Raw genomic sequence first — 20,186 nt, 5'->3', positions numbered from 1 at the left:
TTCCCCTTCTTGTCAGATACAAAGACTATTGCCATCTGCTGACCAGCTTGTATTTTAGAAAGTTAAAGGTATCTGGATGTCTTGTAATTTTTCATTCCCAGAATAAACTGGTTTTGTCCCATCACTCATTGTATGACCATAAGTCTAAAATGCAGTATCTTGTACCAACATTTTATACAAATTTGCACCACACACATACATATAAGTATATGCCATTCACAAAACACATATGTTAGTGCTGACTAATGGGCTCTCCAAACATCTGAGGGGATAAAGGCCAATCAATGACCCTCATACATAAATCCTCTCTCTTTTAAGCCCTCCCTCATCTCTCTTTTCAAATGTCCACTCTCTCTGCTTCCCATATTCGTTTAGTGTATGATTACACTACAATAATATCTCTTTGGCAGTGAGTCTCAGAGCCTGGGTCAACAGACTCAGGGTTGCAAGGAAAATAGCAGGGTCTTGGACCCTGGGCTCCAGGCTGAGTCTGAACATTTACACTACGCTTTTCAGCCCCATAGTGTGAGCCTCACAAACCCAAGTCTGTTGGCTCGCTCTGAGACTTGCTGTTGTCAGTCTTCTTTTGCAGTGTAGACAGATCCTTGATGTCTTTCCCACCATACTAGTCTTCTCTCTTGTTCCTCAACTCTATGCCAGGGCTATAGAGCCCTGGAGCAGCTCCCCAATTCCTCCTTTGACAAAGGTCCATGGAGGAAAGCAGCTCCTTGATCTCCAATCTTCCAAAGAGCAACAGAGGAGGCCCAAAGAATCTCTGGACATGTAATTTATTACAAGAGCAACACATGCTGCTGCCTGAAGAGAGCCAGGTGAGCACGACTTCTTTGCTCAATGGCTTGACACTAAGCAGTGGAACCATAGCCAATCAGACAAATGCATGGTTACATGGCAGCCCAGCCCAGGCCCAGGTAAAGTTGATTTATTCTAAAGCAAGGCCCACCACTTAATCTATTATAATTCCATGAATTTGCTGAATCTCATCAGAACAGTTGCCATTCTGCTGCGAAGAGCAGACCACGCAGTTCTCTTTCAGAACCAGTCTGTAAAATACCATGGAAGGCATTGGCCAAAAGGGGGCGCTTGAGACCTATTCAGGCAATATCTTCGCTTCCAGAAATCAAGCACTGAATTAGGGGTGGCCAAAAAACAAGAATTCAACTTCATGAAAGATTCTGAAGTTTTGGAATTTGCTTTCATTCCACCTCAGAACAAAAATGAGATCTTTTGAGATTTTTCATGAAAAAACATGAGAAAGAGAAAATCAAGAGCCCTATGACTAGTGCACTCCTCTGGAACAAAGGAGATGCAGGTTCAAGTACCGGTGCCCAACTCTCCTACATCGGTGGTGAGTGCTCTAACCACTAGGCCACTAAGTCAGTCTCTGTCTCTCTCACTCTTGCCTATTGAAGCTGATTCACTTTGTATAAATAATTAAATATTCAGTAGCCTGGCAAGAGATTGCCTGTATAGTGTGGTGATTAGGGCATGGCACCTGGGATGTGGACAACCCAGGTTCAAGACCTGAATCTCCCTTATTTGGAGCAGGGATTTGAACCTGCATCCCTCACATCTCAAGGGAGTGCCCTAACCACCAAGTTAGTTTGGAGCAGGTGGATTTCTCTCTAATGTTTTGACAACAAATCCCATCCTGAACCTGAGGAAATCTTCCTGAGAAAATGGCATTTTCTAACAAAAAATCATTTTGTTGTGTGCTTTGTCTTAGCAACATTTCAAGCCCAGGAAGCGCAAGTCCCAAAGCTGCTCCCAAATCAGCTTCTTGTGCATGGCAATCCAAGTTGCTTCAGGCTTGACAGGTTGGAAAGCTAAGTTTCCAAATCAAAGGTGCTTTTATTTAAATGAAAACATTTTTCTGTAAATATAAAGACTACAATTCTGGCATTTTAACTCACATTGCTCCTCTCTGGTAAAATGTACTTGCCTTATGAACGCCTAAGGAACATATTAATAATTGTTATTATTATTATTTATTTGTATTACATTAAAGCCTGCGCAGCAAATGTCTTGTACTAGGCACTGTACAGACAAATAGCAGAGAAGACAGCCCCTGCCGCAGAGAACTCAAAGGCTGTCAGACAGGATTCAACAGGGGGACAAAACAGGCAGGGCAGGTGGAAGATGACGTAGAAAATAAACAGTTTAACAGATGGACAGAAATGAGAGCTTGCCACTTGCCTAATCCAATGCTAGATGGGAGTGATTTGTTAGTATCACAACAAAGGTAGATTTTAAGGAGGGATTTAAAGCAGATGAGGTAGCAGCTTTATGAATTTTGACAGGAAATTTTGCCCACACATGAGAGAAAACACTTTGGGGGGGGCGGGGGAGCTGAAGAGACAAGAGGACATTTAAAAATGTTATATATTACTACACCTCTAATCTTTCAGGCCTTTCTCGCTCCATGGTCTTTCTCCTCAGCAGTCTTCTCACGCCCTTGTCAAACATCATCTGTCTCTTGGTGTTGTTCATTGCAGCCTCATTCATCTTTCTTACTTGAGAAATCAGGAAGGACGGGACCTAGAGAGAGGAAACCGAGGCTGAGCATACGCAAAGAATCAGAAAAAACCTTTTTCCCTCCTAAAAGTGACTTCAGTGATTGTGACAGGTGCCAAATTAAAAGCACTGGAAACTGAAGTCCTGTTTGTTCCCGGAAGTACAGCATGGTCAAATTTCCCCAATATCACTCAGCCACCGCTAGGGATGAAATGGAAGTTCATTTTCCATGCCCATCCAATCTGTAATCTCTCTGCTGAACCTGTCAATAAGGGTGCATACTTGTGTCAATTAGAATAGTGCCTTTTAGCTCTATCTCAGTGACTTACATGTCCCCTGTTACAATAGTTCCTGAGCACCTCAACTCTGTAATGCCATCCTCACAACACCTGTGTGAGGAGCAGAAGTATTATTAGCCTTGTTTTACAGATGGGGAAGTGAGGTAGAGACAGAATAAATGTCTGCCCAAGGTCATACAAGCAATCTATGGCAGAGAAGGGATTTCCTGGGTCCAATGCTAGTGCCTTAACCACTGGGCTACCCTTTATCTCCTAAAAAAGGAAGTGAGACCACCACACATTCCATATAAGCCACCAAAAGTCATCAGATGGTAATGACTTCTGACCAATATTGATATAGATCGGATTTGAACGAGTAACCTTGAAGTGAACAGCTCCATCCAGTCCTCAGAAAGGGTAATAAAAGAATGACAAGCCAATGAGTAAAGCTGATGTCTATTTTCACTTCCTCCCTTAAATAACACAGTAAACGTGAAGAGTCTCATGCTTGTTATGCAGAAGTAAACGTACAATATCCTACTGTACATATGGATGCCAGTAAAAGGAACAACCAAATATGAAGACATGAAATAAACACTTATGAAAAAGGCGCAAAGGTTGACAAACAGAATTTTGAACTGACTTAAAACTAGCTGGTGGTTACATTGCTCTAATCACAGTATATTAATGCTCTCACTTTGGGCAAAGTTCAACCTTACATAGCAGGCTAATGGACCAAAGCATTGTGCAGAGATTAATTTCACCAGGTGTGTGTTCCAGGCAGGAATCGCTGCATGTTTCCTTGTCTCTGTGTGGCTCCTGCATACAGCAGTTGTCAGCTCTGAAGCCTAGAAAAACAAATAAGGGAACCAAAAACACATATACCGTACTCAGCATTACTCACTGTCCACAGGATGTCCTGGTACCTAATTAAAAGTCTCACTATGTGTGCCGTGGTGGCTGCTGCTTGCATTTCTTCTTGGTCTGCACGTTTGCCTTTGTAGATGAAGAGGTTTGGTGCAACAATCATGGAAACGTTCCATAAGTTCATTTTGTTTTTTCCTTCATTAGCAACCACCTTCTTCAGGAACTGCAGAAATGCCTGGGAAAAACAGTGCCACTTATACTCAGTACAATGAGTATACATGAATACATCATGAAATATAACATGAATACAACATTTTCAAACCCACAGTGCACCTGGCTAGAAGGTTGCAATCTTTCCTTTTGGATGTGGAACTTGGGAACTCTATCCATGCCTTTGTGACCTCCAGACTGGACTACTATAATGTGCTCTACTTGAGTCTCTCCTTGAAGACCATTCAGTAATATCTCATAATATCACGTATATATCATGAATAGATCATCCAACTTCTGTAGATTTAAAACCCATTAAAGTCAATTGGAGGCTTTCCATTGACTTCAATGGGCTTTGGATTAGGCCCTAACTTAGCAGTGCCTCCTGGAGACAGCATATTACATCTGTGCTCTATAAACTATGCTATAAACTATGCTAGCTACTATCTGGTCTCCACATCCAATTCAAGGTATTGATTTTGATCTATATATCCGATATGGTTTGGTCCTGGCTACCTGAATGACCACCTTTCTCCTTAAGTATCAACCCCACACTTCCACCAGGGGCACTTCCATCAAGAGGCCCAGGATGTTAACTCTGCTGATGATAGAAGTAAGGAGCTCTCAGCAGTAGCCCTCAACTCTAGAAATCATTTCTGCATATCAGTGCCAGTATCAAGGGCAATTTTTTTTACCCCTTTGGGTGTAGTGCAAGAATCATCGGTTTATTCAGGGTCTCACTTGAATGTGCGCACCTGAGTAGGCTGAATTTTTGTTGTTAGTGGAGAGTTCTTTGGGGGATTAATTCTGCCAGCTTGTTATTTTACAACATGTTCTTTATACAACTGTCCGTGTATGATAAACACATTTTTAGAAACTCAGAAATTATACAACAGAAACTGTGTGGAAGACATTCTATGCTTTGTTAGAGGCAGGTCAGGATAGGGATCTTTATTTTTTAACTTTATTATTTCTAATTCTATTTCATTTCATAACTTATCATCAATAGTTATTAACACTATTGGCCTGTTTATTTCATACTGTCCTATGAAATACTGCTCAAGGATATGGATTTTGGCCAAATACTACTATTACTGCTACCTATTTATTATATAGCACTTTTAACCAGTAGATATCAAAGTGCTTTGCAAAGGAGATCAGTATCATTATCCCTATTTTACTGATGAAGAAACAGAAGGACAGAGAGATGAAATATCTTGTCTGAGGTCACCCATTAGGACAAGGGCAGCTCCAGGAACAGAGCCCTACTCAGTTGACTATGGAGCCCTACTAATATATAGCATTGGGAACAAATTATTATAAATGATTATAAAAGAAATCCACACATCTAAAATGTTGACAAAGATGTCAGCATGAAATAAAACTGGAAATAAATGGATACATAACACACATAATTAGTGAACTGTCAAAGAGAACACTGCAAAAGGCCATGGTTTGAATGTTATTGATCCAAACTATCTGGCACATACCTACCAATAATTAATACATTGTAAAAACACCATGTTTGTGAATCATTCACTATTAATCAAAGGGCTACATCCATAACAGATATTATTCCTAATAAAGAGAGCAACCAGCTCTACTGCATTAGAAGTTCCTCAGAGAACTGGAGAACCTTTCAGAATGATGACAACAAACCAACATGGATATTTTTGGGGTGGTGTCTGATCATTTACTGTTACAAACAAACTGTGACTCTCATTTAAAAGTCAAAGAATACAGATGGCAGGACACATTAAAAAAAACACCTACCTTGGCTGTATCCCTGTTGGCATCGGGCAACAACATAATCAACAGATGCAAAGCTTGCAACTGCAACTTGACCTTGGATACTTCTAAGAATATAATAAATAATATTTTTAAAGTCGTAATTAATTTGTTAGAAAGAATGCTGAAATACATGGTGAGGCTACTTTGCAACTACATCAAAAGTGAAACCAGTGCATAGAGCCAACACAGCAGCGCCAATGTCAAACCCCTCCCTGTTGTTGATGTAGGGAAATGGTGTTTGGGAAAGGAGAGCACATAGTCACCACAGGATCAGGGAAGCAGTAAGGTCACTTTTTCACCTGTCCTCTTGAGTAACCCTGTAGCTATGCATCTGGAACTTTATCTCTGCTTCCATCTCCAACTACTACAGGGCCATAAAGACAAATTATAGGATGACATTTAGAGGGGAAAGGTTACTCTGAGAAATGGTGCAGAAACGTCTTTTGTAGATGGCCAGGTTCTTTGCTTCAATAAGTGCCGAGAATCCCAGATGCTGCTCCGATACATGGTATTCATTTTTTCTGAAAGATATTTTAAATTTAACTTTGGCCTTTCACCAGAATGTCTTAAATTTAATGGTTAGTTTTTTCCTTGCATGTCTTGGACCAATTATATTGGGCAAATCTGAGAAAATAGGAAGGAAGAAATGTAATGATACTATTGCACAGAACTTAGTTTTTATTTCCAACTCTGACTTTACAGGGTGCAGGGATCATTAGGACAATCTCTTCTCTTTGGGGAGACATTTCCTGCATAACCTATTCTCTGAGTTACATAAGACTTAAATCCTTCAGTGCTCGATACTAGCCAATTCCTCTTTGACGTCACTGTGGGATTGCCTAGTATATCAGATCACACTTCCACAATATAGTACTTCTCAGTTTCAAGATGACATGACAAAATTTAATTTTGGGATATTTTCAGATTAACTTAGTTAAGTGATTTACTGAACCTAGCTACCATTTGATTGTAGATTGATTGCTTATCCCTTTAAAAAAAAATTTAACTCGTGTCTAGTCCCAAATCTGTCCCCCTGTAAAAATATATAGCATGAGGGTAGGTTTCAAAGGGCCATCGTGTCTTAAAGGCACAAACCTATTCTGGGGGACAATATATGACTCTTGGAAGCATAACTCCTGGAGCTCCCTCAAATGGAGTTCGAGTGCGGTCACCTGTAGTCACCCTTATCTCCTTCACACGCTCATTCACCCCTAACTCAAACACATCTCCTACTGAAGTCAATAGGAATTTTGCCTAAGTAAAGTCTGCACTACTGCATCCTTATTACTGAAAATAGAAAAAGTGTCTCAGAATCAGAATGCACGGGAGAATTACGACCCAAAACATAGCTACCTGCAGCCTTCTACAAGTAAATACATTTCTTGCATAAATAATCTGTTCCAAAATAATCTTTCAGGAAAGAAAACAAAATATAATTAAAAAATACTAACTATAGTGTGGTGACTGAATTTTACACTGGAGAGAATTTTCATTCACTAAATTTATAGTTTGCGTGAATCAAATATGGTAAAATCTATGTATGAAAGCAGGTTCTCAACCACTATGTGATTGCAACATTTACAATATTCTGCTTTAAATAGCTGTTTAATTAGTATTTCTACATGTTTAGCCAAATACGCCAAGTGCAATTTGAAAGAAAGCTTACAGGAAACCAAAATGGTTAGGCCATATTGGCAATCTTTTTTCTGTTCTTTAACTCTTTTATATTTTAATATGTATCTATTTACACACATTCCTTTCTACTTACTTTCCACTAATGTGATGAAGGCAGGCAGATATTCCACAGTGAAGAGTGGGTTTGGGAGTTCTCTTATAAACATCTTCAGCAGTCCTGCTGCATCATTGTTTCGTACTTGGTCCCAGTCAAATGTGTCTTCATGAAATTTTGTTTCAATTTCTTGACGGAGATTCTGCAAGATAAAAGAAAGTGACTGATTTTAATTGTTGCTTTGGAAGGGTTAGTTTTATTTCATCTCACAAATGCCATTAACAACAAAGAGAGCTTTGTGAAGTATAACATTTGAAATGGAACAATTATTTGAATAAACATTTGTACACCATTATTTGTCCTCTTTATTTAAAACATATTTAAGAGGCTTTAAACACAAGGGACTAGGATATTCATCCTCAAAGTTATTTAATCTGCAGGTGTTTTGGACATGCCTGTAATTCCCATTAGAGAGACCAGTGGGTGAGGTGATATCTTTTATTGGACCAACTTCTGTTGGTGAGAGAGAGACAAGTTTTTGATCTTACATAGAGCTCTTCTTCAGTTAGTTCTGATTGGCTTTGGATGCATGGGTCACAAGCAAGGCTGCTTTTTAGCAAACAGAAGTCCTTGCTTCTCTTCAATAGTCTTATTTTCTTAGATAAGTGCCAACTTGTTTGATCAGTTTTAAGGACCTATATGGTTGGTATCGATTCAGTACTCTGGCAAAACTCCCACACCCCAAAACCTGCAGGCAGGTAAAATGGTAGTTATTGTATTATCCTGGCTTCCCACTTAAACCAATTGTTTTCTGGCATCTGTGCTTCAGAACAAGGGTTCAATTAGCTTTGAAGGGCAAGTAGTTAAAAATCCCATGTATGTGTGAGGATGGTAAACATAAAGAGTCTCAGTAGGGTTCCAAGTGAGAACAGAATCTCACCCAAACTCTGGATTACAGTTTGGAAAATCTAATCCCCCCCCCAGAATACTTCTGATGTTTTCATAAAATTCAGGGATTGGGAAATTAGCATTTTACAATGCTATTCCCCATTGATAGCCTGAATGCGAAAAAGTTCTAAGTGAAGAGGAACATTTCACTGTCTGAAAGTGCTGAAGACAGCAACACAAAGAACTGCTAAATTGTTGCCTCTTAAGAGGACAAAAATTGCCACTATAAACTGAGAAAAAAAGCCTGTGTTTAAATAAGGGCTGGTACTAGCCTAAACAAAGGATACTACTTTAATGTTTATTTTAACAGACTAAAACCAGGCTCACACAGCTATGTTATCCTGATGATTGTTCTACTCGAAAGCTAGAAAGGAAAGGTTCTTAAAATGCATGCATAAATCCTACTCCAAAGAAGGCCTTCCAAATGGCAGTCTGGTTTGTACCTTTATCTCCTGAAAATAGCCTTGTCTGGCTCTAGGACTTTCACCATTTGTCTTCTCATTCATAATCATCACATTTAAAATTAAGTAGTTTTTATAATCACTCCTGGCTAAATGCTGCTTTTGCCTTACAGACACTAACGTAAGAACGGCCATACTGGGCCAGACCAATGGTCCATCTAACCCAGTATCCTGTTTTCCGACAGTGGCCAATGCCAGATGCTTCAGAGGGAATGAATAGAACAAGTAATCAACTAATCCATCCCATCAGCCATTTTCAGTCTCTGGCAAACAGCAATCCCTGCCTATCCTGGCTAATAGCCATTGATGGACCTCTCCTTCATGAACTTATCTAGTTCTCTTTTGAATCCCATTATAGTCTTGGCCTTAACAACATCCTCTGGCAAGGAGTTCCATAGATTGACTGTTTGCTGTGAAGAAATACTTCCTTTTGTTCCTTTTAAACCTGCTGCCTATTAATTTCATTTGGTGACCCCTAGTTTTTGTGTTATGAGAAGGAGTAAATAACACTTCCTTTTTTACTTTCTCCACACCAGTCATGATTTTATAGACCTCTATCATATCCCCTCTTAATTGTTTCTTTTCCAAGCTGAAAAGTCCCAGTTTTATTAATATCTCCTCATATGGAATCTTTTCCATACTCCTAATCATTTTAGTTGCCCTTTTCTGTACTTTTTCCAATTTTAATATATCTTTTTTGAGATGGGGGGACCAGATCTGCATGCAGTATTCAAAATGTGGGCATATCACAGATTAATATAGGCAATACAATATTTTCTGTCTTATTCTTTATCCGTTTCCTAATGATTACCAACATTTTGTAAGCTTTTATGACTGTCACTGCACATTCAGTGGATGATTTCAGCGAACTATTCACAATGACTCCAAGATCATAGAATCATAGAATATTAGAGCTGGAAGGGACCTCAGGAGGTCATCTAGTCCAACCCCCTGCTCCAAGCAGGACTAACCTCAGCTAAATCATCCCAGCCAGGGCTTTGTCAAGCCGCAGCTTAAAAACCTCTAAAGATGGAGATTCCACCACCTTTCTAGGTTCCCATTCCAGTGCTTCACCACCCTCCTAGTGAAAAACCTTTTTTCTAATATCTAACCTAGACCTCCCCCACTGTAACTTGAGACCATTGCTCCTTGTTCTGTGATCTACTACCATTGAGAACAGCCTAGCTCCATCCTCCCTGAAACCCCCTTTCAGGTAGTTAAAGGCTGCTATCAAATCTCCCCTCATTTTTCTCTTCTGCAGACTAAACAAGCCTAGTTCCCTCAGTCTCTCCTCATAAGTCTTGTGCTCCAGCCCCCTAATCATTTTTGTTGCCCTCTGCTGTACTCTCTCCAACTTGTCCACAGCCTTTTTATAATGGGGAGACCAAAACTGGACACAATACTCCAAATGCGGCCTCACCAATGTCGAATAGCGGGGAATAATCACTTCCCTCAATCTGATAGCAATGCTCCTTCTAATGCAGCCCAATATGCTTTTAGCCTTCTTGGCAACCAGGGCACGCTGCTGACTCATATCCAACTTCTTATCCACTGTAACACCCAGGTCGTTTTCTACAGAACTGCTGCCTAGCTCGTTGGTCCCCAGTCTGTAGCTGTGCATGGGATTCTTCTGTCCTGAGTGGAGGACTCTGCACTTGTCCCTGTTGAACCTCATCAGATTTCTTTTGGCCCAATCCTCCAATTTGTCTAGGTCACTCTGCATCCTATCCCTACCCTCCAGGATATCTACCACTCCCCCTAGCTTAGTGTCATCTGCAAACTTGCTGAGGGTGCAATCTACCCCATCCTCCAGATCATTAATGAAGATGTTGAACAAAACCGGCCCCAGGACCGACCCCTGGAGCACTCCACTTGTGACTGGCTGCCAGCTAGACATGGAGCTATTGATCACTACCCATTGAACCCGATGATCTAGCCAGTTCTCTATCCATTTTATAGACCATTCATGCAACCTATACTTCTTTAATTTGCTTATAAGAATACAGAGGGAGACTGTTTCTAAAGCTTTGCTAAAGTCAAGGTATATCACGTCCACCGCTTTCTCCACAGCCACAGAGCCTATCACCTCTTCTTAGAGGGCAATCAGGTTAGTCAGGCATGACTTGACCTTGGTGAATCCCTGTTGACTGTTCCTGATCACGTTCCTCTCTTCCAAGTGCCTTAAAATGGATTCATTGAGGACCTGCTCCATGATTTTTCCAGGAATTGAGGTGAAGCTGACCGGTCTGTAGTTCCCTGGATCCTCTTTCTTCCCTTTCCTGAAGATGGGCACTGTATTTGCCTTTTTCCAATCATCAGGGACCTCCCCCAATTGCCACGAGCTTTCAAAGATAATAGCCAATGGCTCTGAAATCACATCAGCCAACTCCCTCAGCACCCTCAGATGCATTACATCTGGCCCCATGGACTTGTGTATGTCCAATCTTTCTAAATAGTCCTGAACCTGTTCCTTCAGCACTGAGGGATGTTCACCTCCTCCCCATTCTGTGCTGCCCAGTGCAGTAGTCTGGGAGCTGACCTTGTTTGTGAAGACAGAGGCAAAAAAGGCATTGAGTACCTCAGCTTTCTCCACATTCTCTGTCACTAAGTTGCCTCCCCCATTCTGTAAGGGGCCCTAACTTTCCCTAATCTTCCTCTTGTTGGTAACATACCTATGGAAACCCTTCTTGTTCCCTTTCATGTCCCTTGCTAGCTGCAATTCCAATTGCGCTTTGGGCCTCCTGATTTCATTCCTGCATGTTCAAGCAGTATTTTTATAATCCTCCCTAGTCATCTGACCAAGCTTCCACTTCTTATAAGCTTCTTTTTTGTGTTTAAACTCACCAAAGACTTCTTCGTTAAGCCAAGCTGGACGCCTACCATATTTGCTATTCTTTCTGCACATCGGAATGATTTGTTCCTGCTCCCTCAATAAGGTTTCTTTAAAATACAGCCAGCTCTCTTGGATTCCTTTCCCCCTCATATTAGCCTCCCCAGGGGATCCTGCCCATCAGCTCCCTGAGGGAGTCAAAGTCTGCTTTTCTGAAGTCCATGGTCTGTATCCTGCTGTTCTCTTTTCTTCCTTTTGTCAGGATCCTGAACTCGACCATCTCATGGTCACTGCTGGCTAGGTTGCCACTCACTTCTTCCTACCCTACCAAATCTTCCCTGTTTGTGAGAAGCAGATGAAGAGGAGCACGGCCTCTAGTTGGTTGCTCCAGCACTTGCACTAGGAAGTTGTCCGCAACACTTTCCAAAAACTTCCTGGATTGTTTGTGCTCTGCTGTATTGCTCTTCCAGCAGATGTCAGGATGATTGAAGTCCCCCATGAAAACCAGGTCCTGTGAACTGGAAACTTTCCCTAGTTGACCGAAGAAAGCCTCATCTACCTCGTCCTCCTGATCTGGTGTTCTATAACAGACACCCACCACAACATCACCCATATTGTTCTTGCTTCTAAGCTTAACCCAGAGACTCTCAACTGGCTTATCTCCAGTTCCATAGATATCTTTCTTGAGTGATAACAGCTAATTTAGACCCCATCATTTTATATGTACAGTTGGGATTATGCTTTCCAATGTGCATTACTTTGCATTTATTAACATTGACTTTCATCTGCCATTTTGTTGCCCAGTCACCCAGTTTTATGAGATCCTTTGTAACTCATTGCAATCTGCTTTGGATTTAACTATCTTGAGTAGTTTTGAATCATCTGCTAATTTTGCCACCTTAGTGTTTACCCCTTTTTCCAGATCATTCATGAATATGTTGAACAGTACTGGTGCCAGTATAGACCCCTGGGAGACACCACTATTTACTTCTCTCCATTCTGAATATTGACCATTTATTCCTATCCTTTATTTCCAGTCTTTTAATCATTTATTGATTCAGGAAAGGACCTTCTCTCTTATCCCATGACCGCTTACTTTGCCTAAGAGCCTTTGGTAAGAGACCTTGTCAAAGACTTTCTGAAAATCTAAGTACACTCTCTCCACTGGGTCACCCATCTCCATATGCTTGTAGACCCTTCAGGAAATTCTAGTAGATTGATGAGGCATGATTTCCCTTTACAAAAACCATGTTGACTTTTCCCCAACAAATTATATTCATCTGCGTCTCTGATAATTCTGTTCTTTACTATAGTTTCAACCAATTTGCCTGGTACTGAAGTTAGGCTTACCAGCCTGTAATTACCAGGATTGCCTCTGGAGCCTTTTAAAAAAATTGGCATCACATTAGCTATCCTCCAGGCATCTGGTACAGAAGCTGATTTAAATTATAGGTTACATATCACAATTAGTAGTTCTGCAATTTCACATTAGAGCTCCTTCAGAACTCTTGGGTGGATACCGTCTGGTCCTGGTGATTTATTATTCTTTAATTGATCAATTTGTTCCCTAACTTCCTCTAATGACACCTCAATCGGGGACAGTTTCTCAGATTTGTCACCTAAAAAGAATAGGTTACGTTTGGGAATCTCCCTCACATCCTCAGTCATGAAGATCAATGCAAAAAATTAATTCAGTTTCTCTGCAAAAGCCTTATCTACCTTGAGTGCTCCTTTAGCATCTCCATCGTCCAGTTGCCCCATTGGTTGTTTAGCAGCTTCTGATGTACTTAAAAAGTTTTTTTATATTACTTTTTGAATCTTTGGCTAGCTGTTCTTCAATTTCTTTTTTAGCCTTCCTAATTATAGTTTTACACTTCATTTGCCAGAGTTTATGTTCCTTTCTATTTTCCTCAACAGGATTTAGCTTTCATTTTTTTACAGGATGCCTTGTTGCCTCTAACTGCTTCTTTTACTTTGTTCTGTAGCCACGATGGCACTTTTTTAGTCCTCTTAGTTTCTATGCAGCTTGCAGGGATTTCACTTTTAGCACTTTACCTTTTAATTTCTGTTTAACTAACTTCCTCATTTTTGTGTAGTTCCCCATTCAGAAATTAAATGTTACTGTGGTGGGCTGCTTTTGTGCCCCTTCCCCACAGAGATGTTAAATTTTATTATGTTATGGCCACTATTACCAAGCGGTTCAGTACATTCACCTCTTGGATCAGATTCTGTGCTCCACTTAGGACTAAATTACCTCTCCTCTTGTGGGTTCCAGGACTAACTGCTCCAAGAAGCAGTCATTTAAGGTGTCAAGAAATTTTCTCTCTACTCCCGTCCTGAGGTGACAATTATACAGTCAACACGGGGATAATTGAAATCCCTCATTATTATTGAGTTTTTTATTTTTATAGCCTCTCTAATCTCTCTGAGCATTTCAGTCAAAATCACCATCATGATCAAGTGGTTGGTAGTACATCCCTACTGCTTTATTCTTATTATTCAAGCATGGCATTACTATCCATAGAGATTTTATGGCACAGTTTGTCTCATTTAAGATTTTTATTTCATTTGACTCTACGCTTTCTTTCACATATAGTGCCACTCCCCCACCAGTACAACCTCTTCTGGCCTTCCGATGTATTTTGTACTCTGGTATTACAGTGTCCCACTGATTATCCTCATTCCACCAAGTTTCTGTGATGCCTATTATATCAATATCCTCCTTTAATATGAGACATTTAAGTTCACCCATCTTAGTATTTAGACTTCTAATATTTGTATATGAGCACTTAAAATGATCACTTTTTAGCTGTCTGCCGTTATGTGATGTAATTGAATGGGACTCTTTTTCATTTGACTGTTTCTCATCAGACCCTACCCATATTTTATCCTCTTGCATCCTCTCCTCCTTACTAGGATATAGGGAATTGCCATTAATAGATCCTTCCCTAAGGGATGTCTCTGTCCGAACCGCGTGCTCCTCCACACCTGTTGGCTTTCCCCCAGCCCTTAGTTTAAAAACTGCTCTATGACCTTTTGGTTCCATTTTGGTTTAGGTGGAGTCCAATCTTCCTGTATAGACTCCCCCTTTCCCAAAAGATGCCCCAGTTCCTAATAAATCTAAACCCCTCCTTCCTACACCATCATCTCATCCACGCATTGAGACTCTGCAGTTCTGCCTGTCTAACTGGCCCCGTGCATGGGACTGGAAGCATTTCAGAGAATGCTATCATGGAGGTCCTTGACTTCAATCACTTACCAAGCAGCTAAATTTGGCCTCCAGGACCTCTCTCCTGTTCTTCCCTATGTCATTGGTACCAACATGTACTACAACCACCAGCTCCTCCTCAGCACTACACATAAGTCTGTCTAGATTTCTCGAGAAATCCACAACCGTAGCACCTGACAGGCAAGTCACCATGAGTCTCCTGGTCATCACAAACCCAGCTATCTATGTTTCTAATGATTGAGTTCCCCATTAGTATTATCTGTCTTTTCCTAATAACTGGAGTTCCCTCCCTCAGAGAGATATACTCAGTGCAAGAGGATATCATGACATCATCTGGAAGGAGGGTCCCAACTATGGGATCATTTCCCTCTACTCCAGTTTGATGTTCTCCTTCCCTGAGATTTTCATCCTCCTCAACAATACAGAGGCTGTCATACCAGGGATGGGACTGTTCTACTGTGTCCTGGAAAGTCTCATCTATGTATCTCTCTGTCTCCTTTAGCTCCTCCAGTTCAACCACCCTGGTCTCCAAAGTCCGTATGTGGTCTTTGAAGGCCAGAATCTCCTTGCACTGAATGCACACATATGCCACCCACCCACAGAGCAGGTAATCAGACATGTTGCATTCAGTGCAATAAACTGGATGCCCACACTCTGTTGCTGGACTTCTGCCTTCATTCTCTTTTTACCCCTGCAGCTCTTTCTTTTATTCTTGTTTGTTTTTTACCAGGGGTGATGGTGGTTATTGTCTTTAGTTTACAGAATGTTAATAAGATGTATCTATCCCCCCACTAAACTCCCTAACAAAACTCCCCAGTTAGCTGCCCTATTCACTAGCTCCTCTGGTCACTTAGGAGTGGGCTTTTTAAATCCTGGTCCTCCCAGAATAGCCCCAACGGGTTACTCTGGGAGAACCTGATGGTGCTAAAGGCTTGGGGATTAAAGCCCCATTAAGAAGCTCTCAGCCTTGCCTAGCAGGCCACTAGGATCAGCATATGGTCTTCCCAAAAAACAGACCACATGATATACTTCAGTCAAGCAGCAAGCACACCACAAACAAAAGAGTCTCATTGATTTCAGTGGGACTGTTTATTTGAGCAGGATTTGGCTCTATATTTCATGGCTGGTTTTGTCTTTATATCTCATATGCTGGCTTTTAATCATGGTTTTTGTCAAATCTGCATTAGCAATATGCAAGAAAATATTCAGAAAGAGGAATTGTTAAAAATAAATAGTGTGTTTAGCATGCCTCACATCAATGGAAGGAAATTACATATCCCATACGATTACATATAACGATGTGAAACTGTCAGCACAAAAGGAAATATAAAGTCATTCAGGATTTGGTGTATAGTGTTACAATATCATTCTTTCTAGCACATTTTACGGGCTGCATTCTCTGCTATTTCAACCTCCTTTACAGTCACATCCCTTGCACTTAATCCATTCAAATACCTGGATTAAATACCCTGGATTAAATGAGAAATATAGAGCAGACCACAAGGGAAGAGAAACAGCTTTCAAGATTTTGCTGCTTAGTATTTCAAGAATGGAGGAAAGTCCCAGAAACAGAGAAAACTGAGAGAAGAAATGCAGAGTTTCAACACATACACTTCATTTGTGTGTAATTAGTTTTTAGAAATATATTCTTTAAACAGCCTTTTTTGTTTGTTTGGAGGGTTTTTTTTGTATTTTAATTCTGAGCTCTCAAGAAACTATCTTAACATACATTTTGACATTTGGTCCAGCTTTTGTTACATACCAACACATCTTAGAGACAGAAGAAAACTTGTATTTATTTCTCCTACTTTTCGTTATTTAAAAAAGTAACTTTTTAATCACGTCCATATGCCTTTTATTTTTTAAAACAAGAACTAATGTTAAGTTGGAAAGGCTTCAAATCCTCGTGTCATAATAATGTATGATGGCTTTGAAGGATGAAATCTGGAACTGCTTAGGAAAATCTTTCCATATGTCCCTTACTGGTTGACTTGTTGGACACACTTAAATGAAAAAAAACCCAAATAAAACACATGATATCGTTCATGTGGATGTTTGACTTACTACCCACTATAGAAAGTCGGATACACAGAAACACACAGCACAAAGTGATTCTCTGGGCACAGGTCATGAATAGCAGAACAAGACAGTGTGCACAGACTACAAAAGCTAACTAACAAAAGGTACAAAGCAGCCCGGTCTCATAAGCCCTGTAGAAAGTAGACATTATGTACAGAAAAAATGAAAGAATAAAAAAATATTTATATTGATACAAATTCAAATTAGGAAGCTGGAGAGTCTCTGTCCTGGCTAGGGGCTCAATCCTGCAAGGTGCTGAGTGTGATAAACACCTAATGAAATCAGTGGGAGTTGAGATGCTCAGCACTACAAAGTGTTTAGTACCTTGCGGGATCAAGCCCTACTATGGCGTTATTTATATTCAGACATAAATTTGCAAGGCCCTATCCAAAGTAAATAACGTGATCCCCCATCTGGTTCCCTATATACCTATGAAAGGCTCATCCCTCACCTGCATAGATCCAGCAAACATCTGACATTCTGCAAACTCCTCCCCTGTTTTTTAAATGTGAAATGAACTGTTCAATATGGAAGTGTCGTAGAAGCTTGTCATTATTCTACAAGTCTCTCACACATCCTTCCTCTTGTCACATGATATTTTATTAGCTATCACTAATCACTTGACCTAACCAGCTAATCAACATTCAGGATTCTCCAAGATTCTAAAACACTCTTGTTTTATCCTGTGCAGATGTTACAGTACTGGCAAGCTGAACAGACTCTAGGTAGGAAGGCTATTTTTCTTGTGGATAGAATATTCCATTATAGCAAGGGGAGCAGGGATCCTCTTAAAATGTATAAACCAAAGAAAAATACAAAGATATTTAGTTATTAATGCCAGGCAAAGGGGAATCATTGTAAGTGGATGAAAACCAGCTACTGGAGATATTTTTTATGGTATAGACCTATTCTCTCATTTAATGTTCTAAGTGCCAGAGATACTGAGCATTGCTTTTTTTAGTCATCTCACCTGTAATGATACGTTACTTGCAGTATATTATTCAGCCACTAGAAAGATGTCTTTGTGTACTGTATAGAGTTCCAGGCAGGTGGGGCTTCTGGTAAACAAGGAACACAAAGCTAGAACTTAAGCGATATGGAAGCCTGTTTGTGTCTTTAGTTTGTTGATACTTTCTTTAATAACGGCCTCGTGTTTAAGATGAACTGAGATTCCATATATCATGACATCAGCTGCATCACTCAGACAAAACCTCACTTTTCATGCCATAAGATGGATGTATTAATTTACAATCAGCATTACAGGAAGGCCTGTATTATTATAGACTATTTGCTAATAATACAGTACATATAAGGGGGCAAATTTAAAGCCACTGGCTGTCACATGCACAAGCCAGTGGGCCCAATTCTACTCATATGTGCTATGAAAACGGAGTACTCCATTTTGTCAAACTGAGCAGCAGGATATACTTCTCACAGTTCCAAATGTGGGACCCCAAAGCCCCCAAAAAAGGACAGCAGGGTAAGAATATTACAAGAAGCTTAAAATTATGTGGAATCAGATCTTTAGCTTAAATTATTTGATAACCTCAGTCTAATGATTCAGTATTTCTGAAATAAGTTAAAACAACAGAGGTGAGATCAAGGTGTTCTGAGTGACATGGAGGTCAGATAAGTTCTAAACCTCACAGGTTTAGTATAGGAGAGCTGCACTTTGAGTCCATGTGTACTCTACATAAAACTTTAGGTCATGCAAAGTTACGGTCCTTAGTTTCAGGAAGCAAATGACAAGCTGCTGCTTTTGCTGGTAATAATGGGACTGACAGTCTATCTATACCAACTTTGCTGCTTTGTACAGAATCAACTGGTTACAAGAAGGAGAATGGGAAAAGACAGGTACCTTAACTCTTGAGGCAGATCCAGGAACTCGAAGAATTCCTTCCGTTTCTAAACCCGTTTCCTCAAGCTTGAGCAACAGCTAAAATGCAACAGCAGCATTTTAAAAATACTATTTATCTTTTAGCAACCTACCTTCCCTAAAAACCATTTGATGTAATTTATCATCAAGAATTATAAATACAGTATCCATATCAACAAATCAATCAGAACTTGCTCTCTGTATTCCTCAGTCTGTGAATCTTTAGCGAAGAGACCATGTTTTCCTATGTGTCTGTACAACTCCTAGCACAAAAGTCCCCTGACTTGGGACTCTAGGCACTACTGTAGGTCTAATAATAAATAATAATAATAATAATGTGGGGAAAAAACTAATTTTGTAGCATTTATTCATATGTCTCTAGATTTGTATTATTAATTGCCCTCTTCCAGCTCCATCACTAACACTTCTCTTTCTCTAACATGCTATCAGATCTACAATTGGGCAAATTTTTTCAAATAAATATTTTTTTCACCAAAAAAAATACAGCTTTGGGTTGATGAAAACATGTAATGAATTTGTCAGATTTGCAAAATTGTTTTGGCATAAAAAATCTAAAGAAATGAAACATTTTGTTTTGATATATTCCAGATGAAACATTTGAATTTTTTTTATTCAAAATTACTTTTTGTTTTGAATTTTACTTCAATTTTATTTTTTTTAAAATGTAAACATCCTCAAAACTGAAATGAAACACGTTGGTTAAGGTCAACTGTGTGGTTTGACAGGGCTTTGTGTGGTTTGACAAAGCCCTGGTTGGGATGATTTAGTTGGGGTTGGTCCTACTTTGAGCAGGGGGTTGGACTAGATGACCTCCTGAACTCCCTTCCAACCCTAATCTTCTATGGTTCTATGAACTGAAATATTTTGTTTGCACAAAATGATTTGGTTTTTTTCAGCCAATTTAACAAAAAATCACTTATTTGCATAACTCTAATCAGACTCCGTAACTTCCCAAAGTGAAACTGAATTAAGTGAAATTGATTGCTGGCAATGCGAGACTAATAACAAATGTGCAAATTAACTCTATCTAAATTAATTGATACTAGTTCTTGGTTTTCTTTCAGGAGGTATTTACTGTGAATTTAATCTTAAAACTGGAAGTTCATATAAATGTGTGTGTGTGTGTGTGTGCGTTTACGTGCATATGTGTGTCTAACTGAGCCATCCACTGGATGTCACTGTTTCTTCAGACTAATTCAGTTGAATGACAATTTCCTTGGCTCTATGAACCTCATTCAGATGACACCAGTGTCAGATAAGTCAACAGTTTTGTAGTTCGAATTCATGTAAAATGCTCCCCCTACAAAACATTTTAATTGATCTATATGTCAAATG

General features: G+C 39.9%; 1 protein-coding gene across 3 annotated transcripts in view; it reads right to left on the bottom strand.

The window, feature by feature from the left end:
• ARHGAP28 (Rho GTPase activating protein 28) overlaps positions 1 to 20,186 on the bottom strand; it is a 93,038-nt gene that overhangs the window by 9,310 nt on the left and 63,542 nt on the right. For 2 of the 3 annotated variants that reach the window (XM_067547563.1, XM_067547582.1), the window contains exons 8-12: positions 18,813 to 18,890; positions 7,447 to 7,609; positions 5,661 to 5,743; positions 3,715 to 3,912; positions 2,413 to 2,556 (exon numbers count right to left, since the gene is read on the bottom strand). In XM_067547563.1, the coding sequence (XP_067403664.1) occupies positions 2,413 to 2,556; positions 3,715 to 3,912; positions 5,661 to 5,743; positions 7,447 to 7,609; positions 18,813 to 18,890 (666 nt within the window). The remainder of the gene's footprint in view (positions 1 to 2,412; positions 2,557 to 3,714; positions 3,913 to 5,660; positions 5,744 to 7,446; positions 7,610 to 18,812; positions 18,891 to 20,186) is intronic. The other variant, XM_067547573.1, reaches the window with a different exon arrangement.

This window comes from Emydura macquarii, unplaced genomic scaffold, assembly GCF_026122565.2.
Source record: "Emydura macquarii macquarii isolate MOO-44397 ecotype Brisbane River unplaced genomic scaffold, CSIRO-AGI_Emac_v2 contig_212, whole genome shotgun sequence".
Taxonomy (NCBI): Eukaryota; Metazoa; Chordata; order Testudines; family Chelidae; genus Emydura; species Emydura macquarii.
The sequence above is the reverse complement of the archived record's forward strand: the minus strand, read 5'-3'. Positions and strand labels throughout refer to the sequence as shown.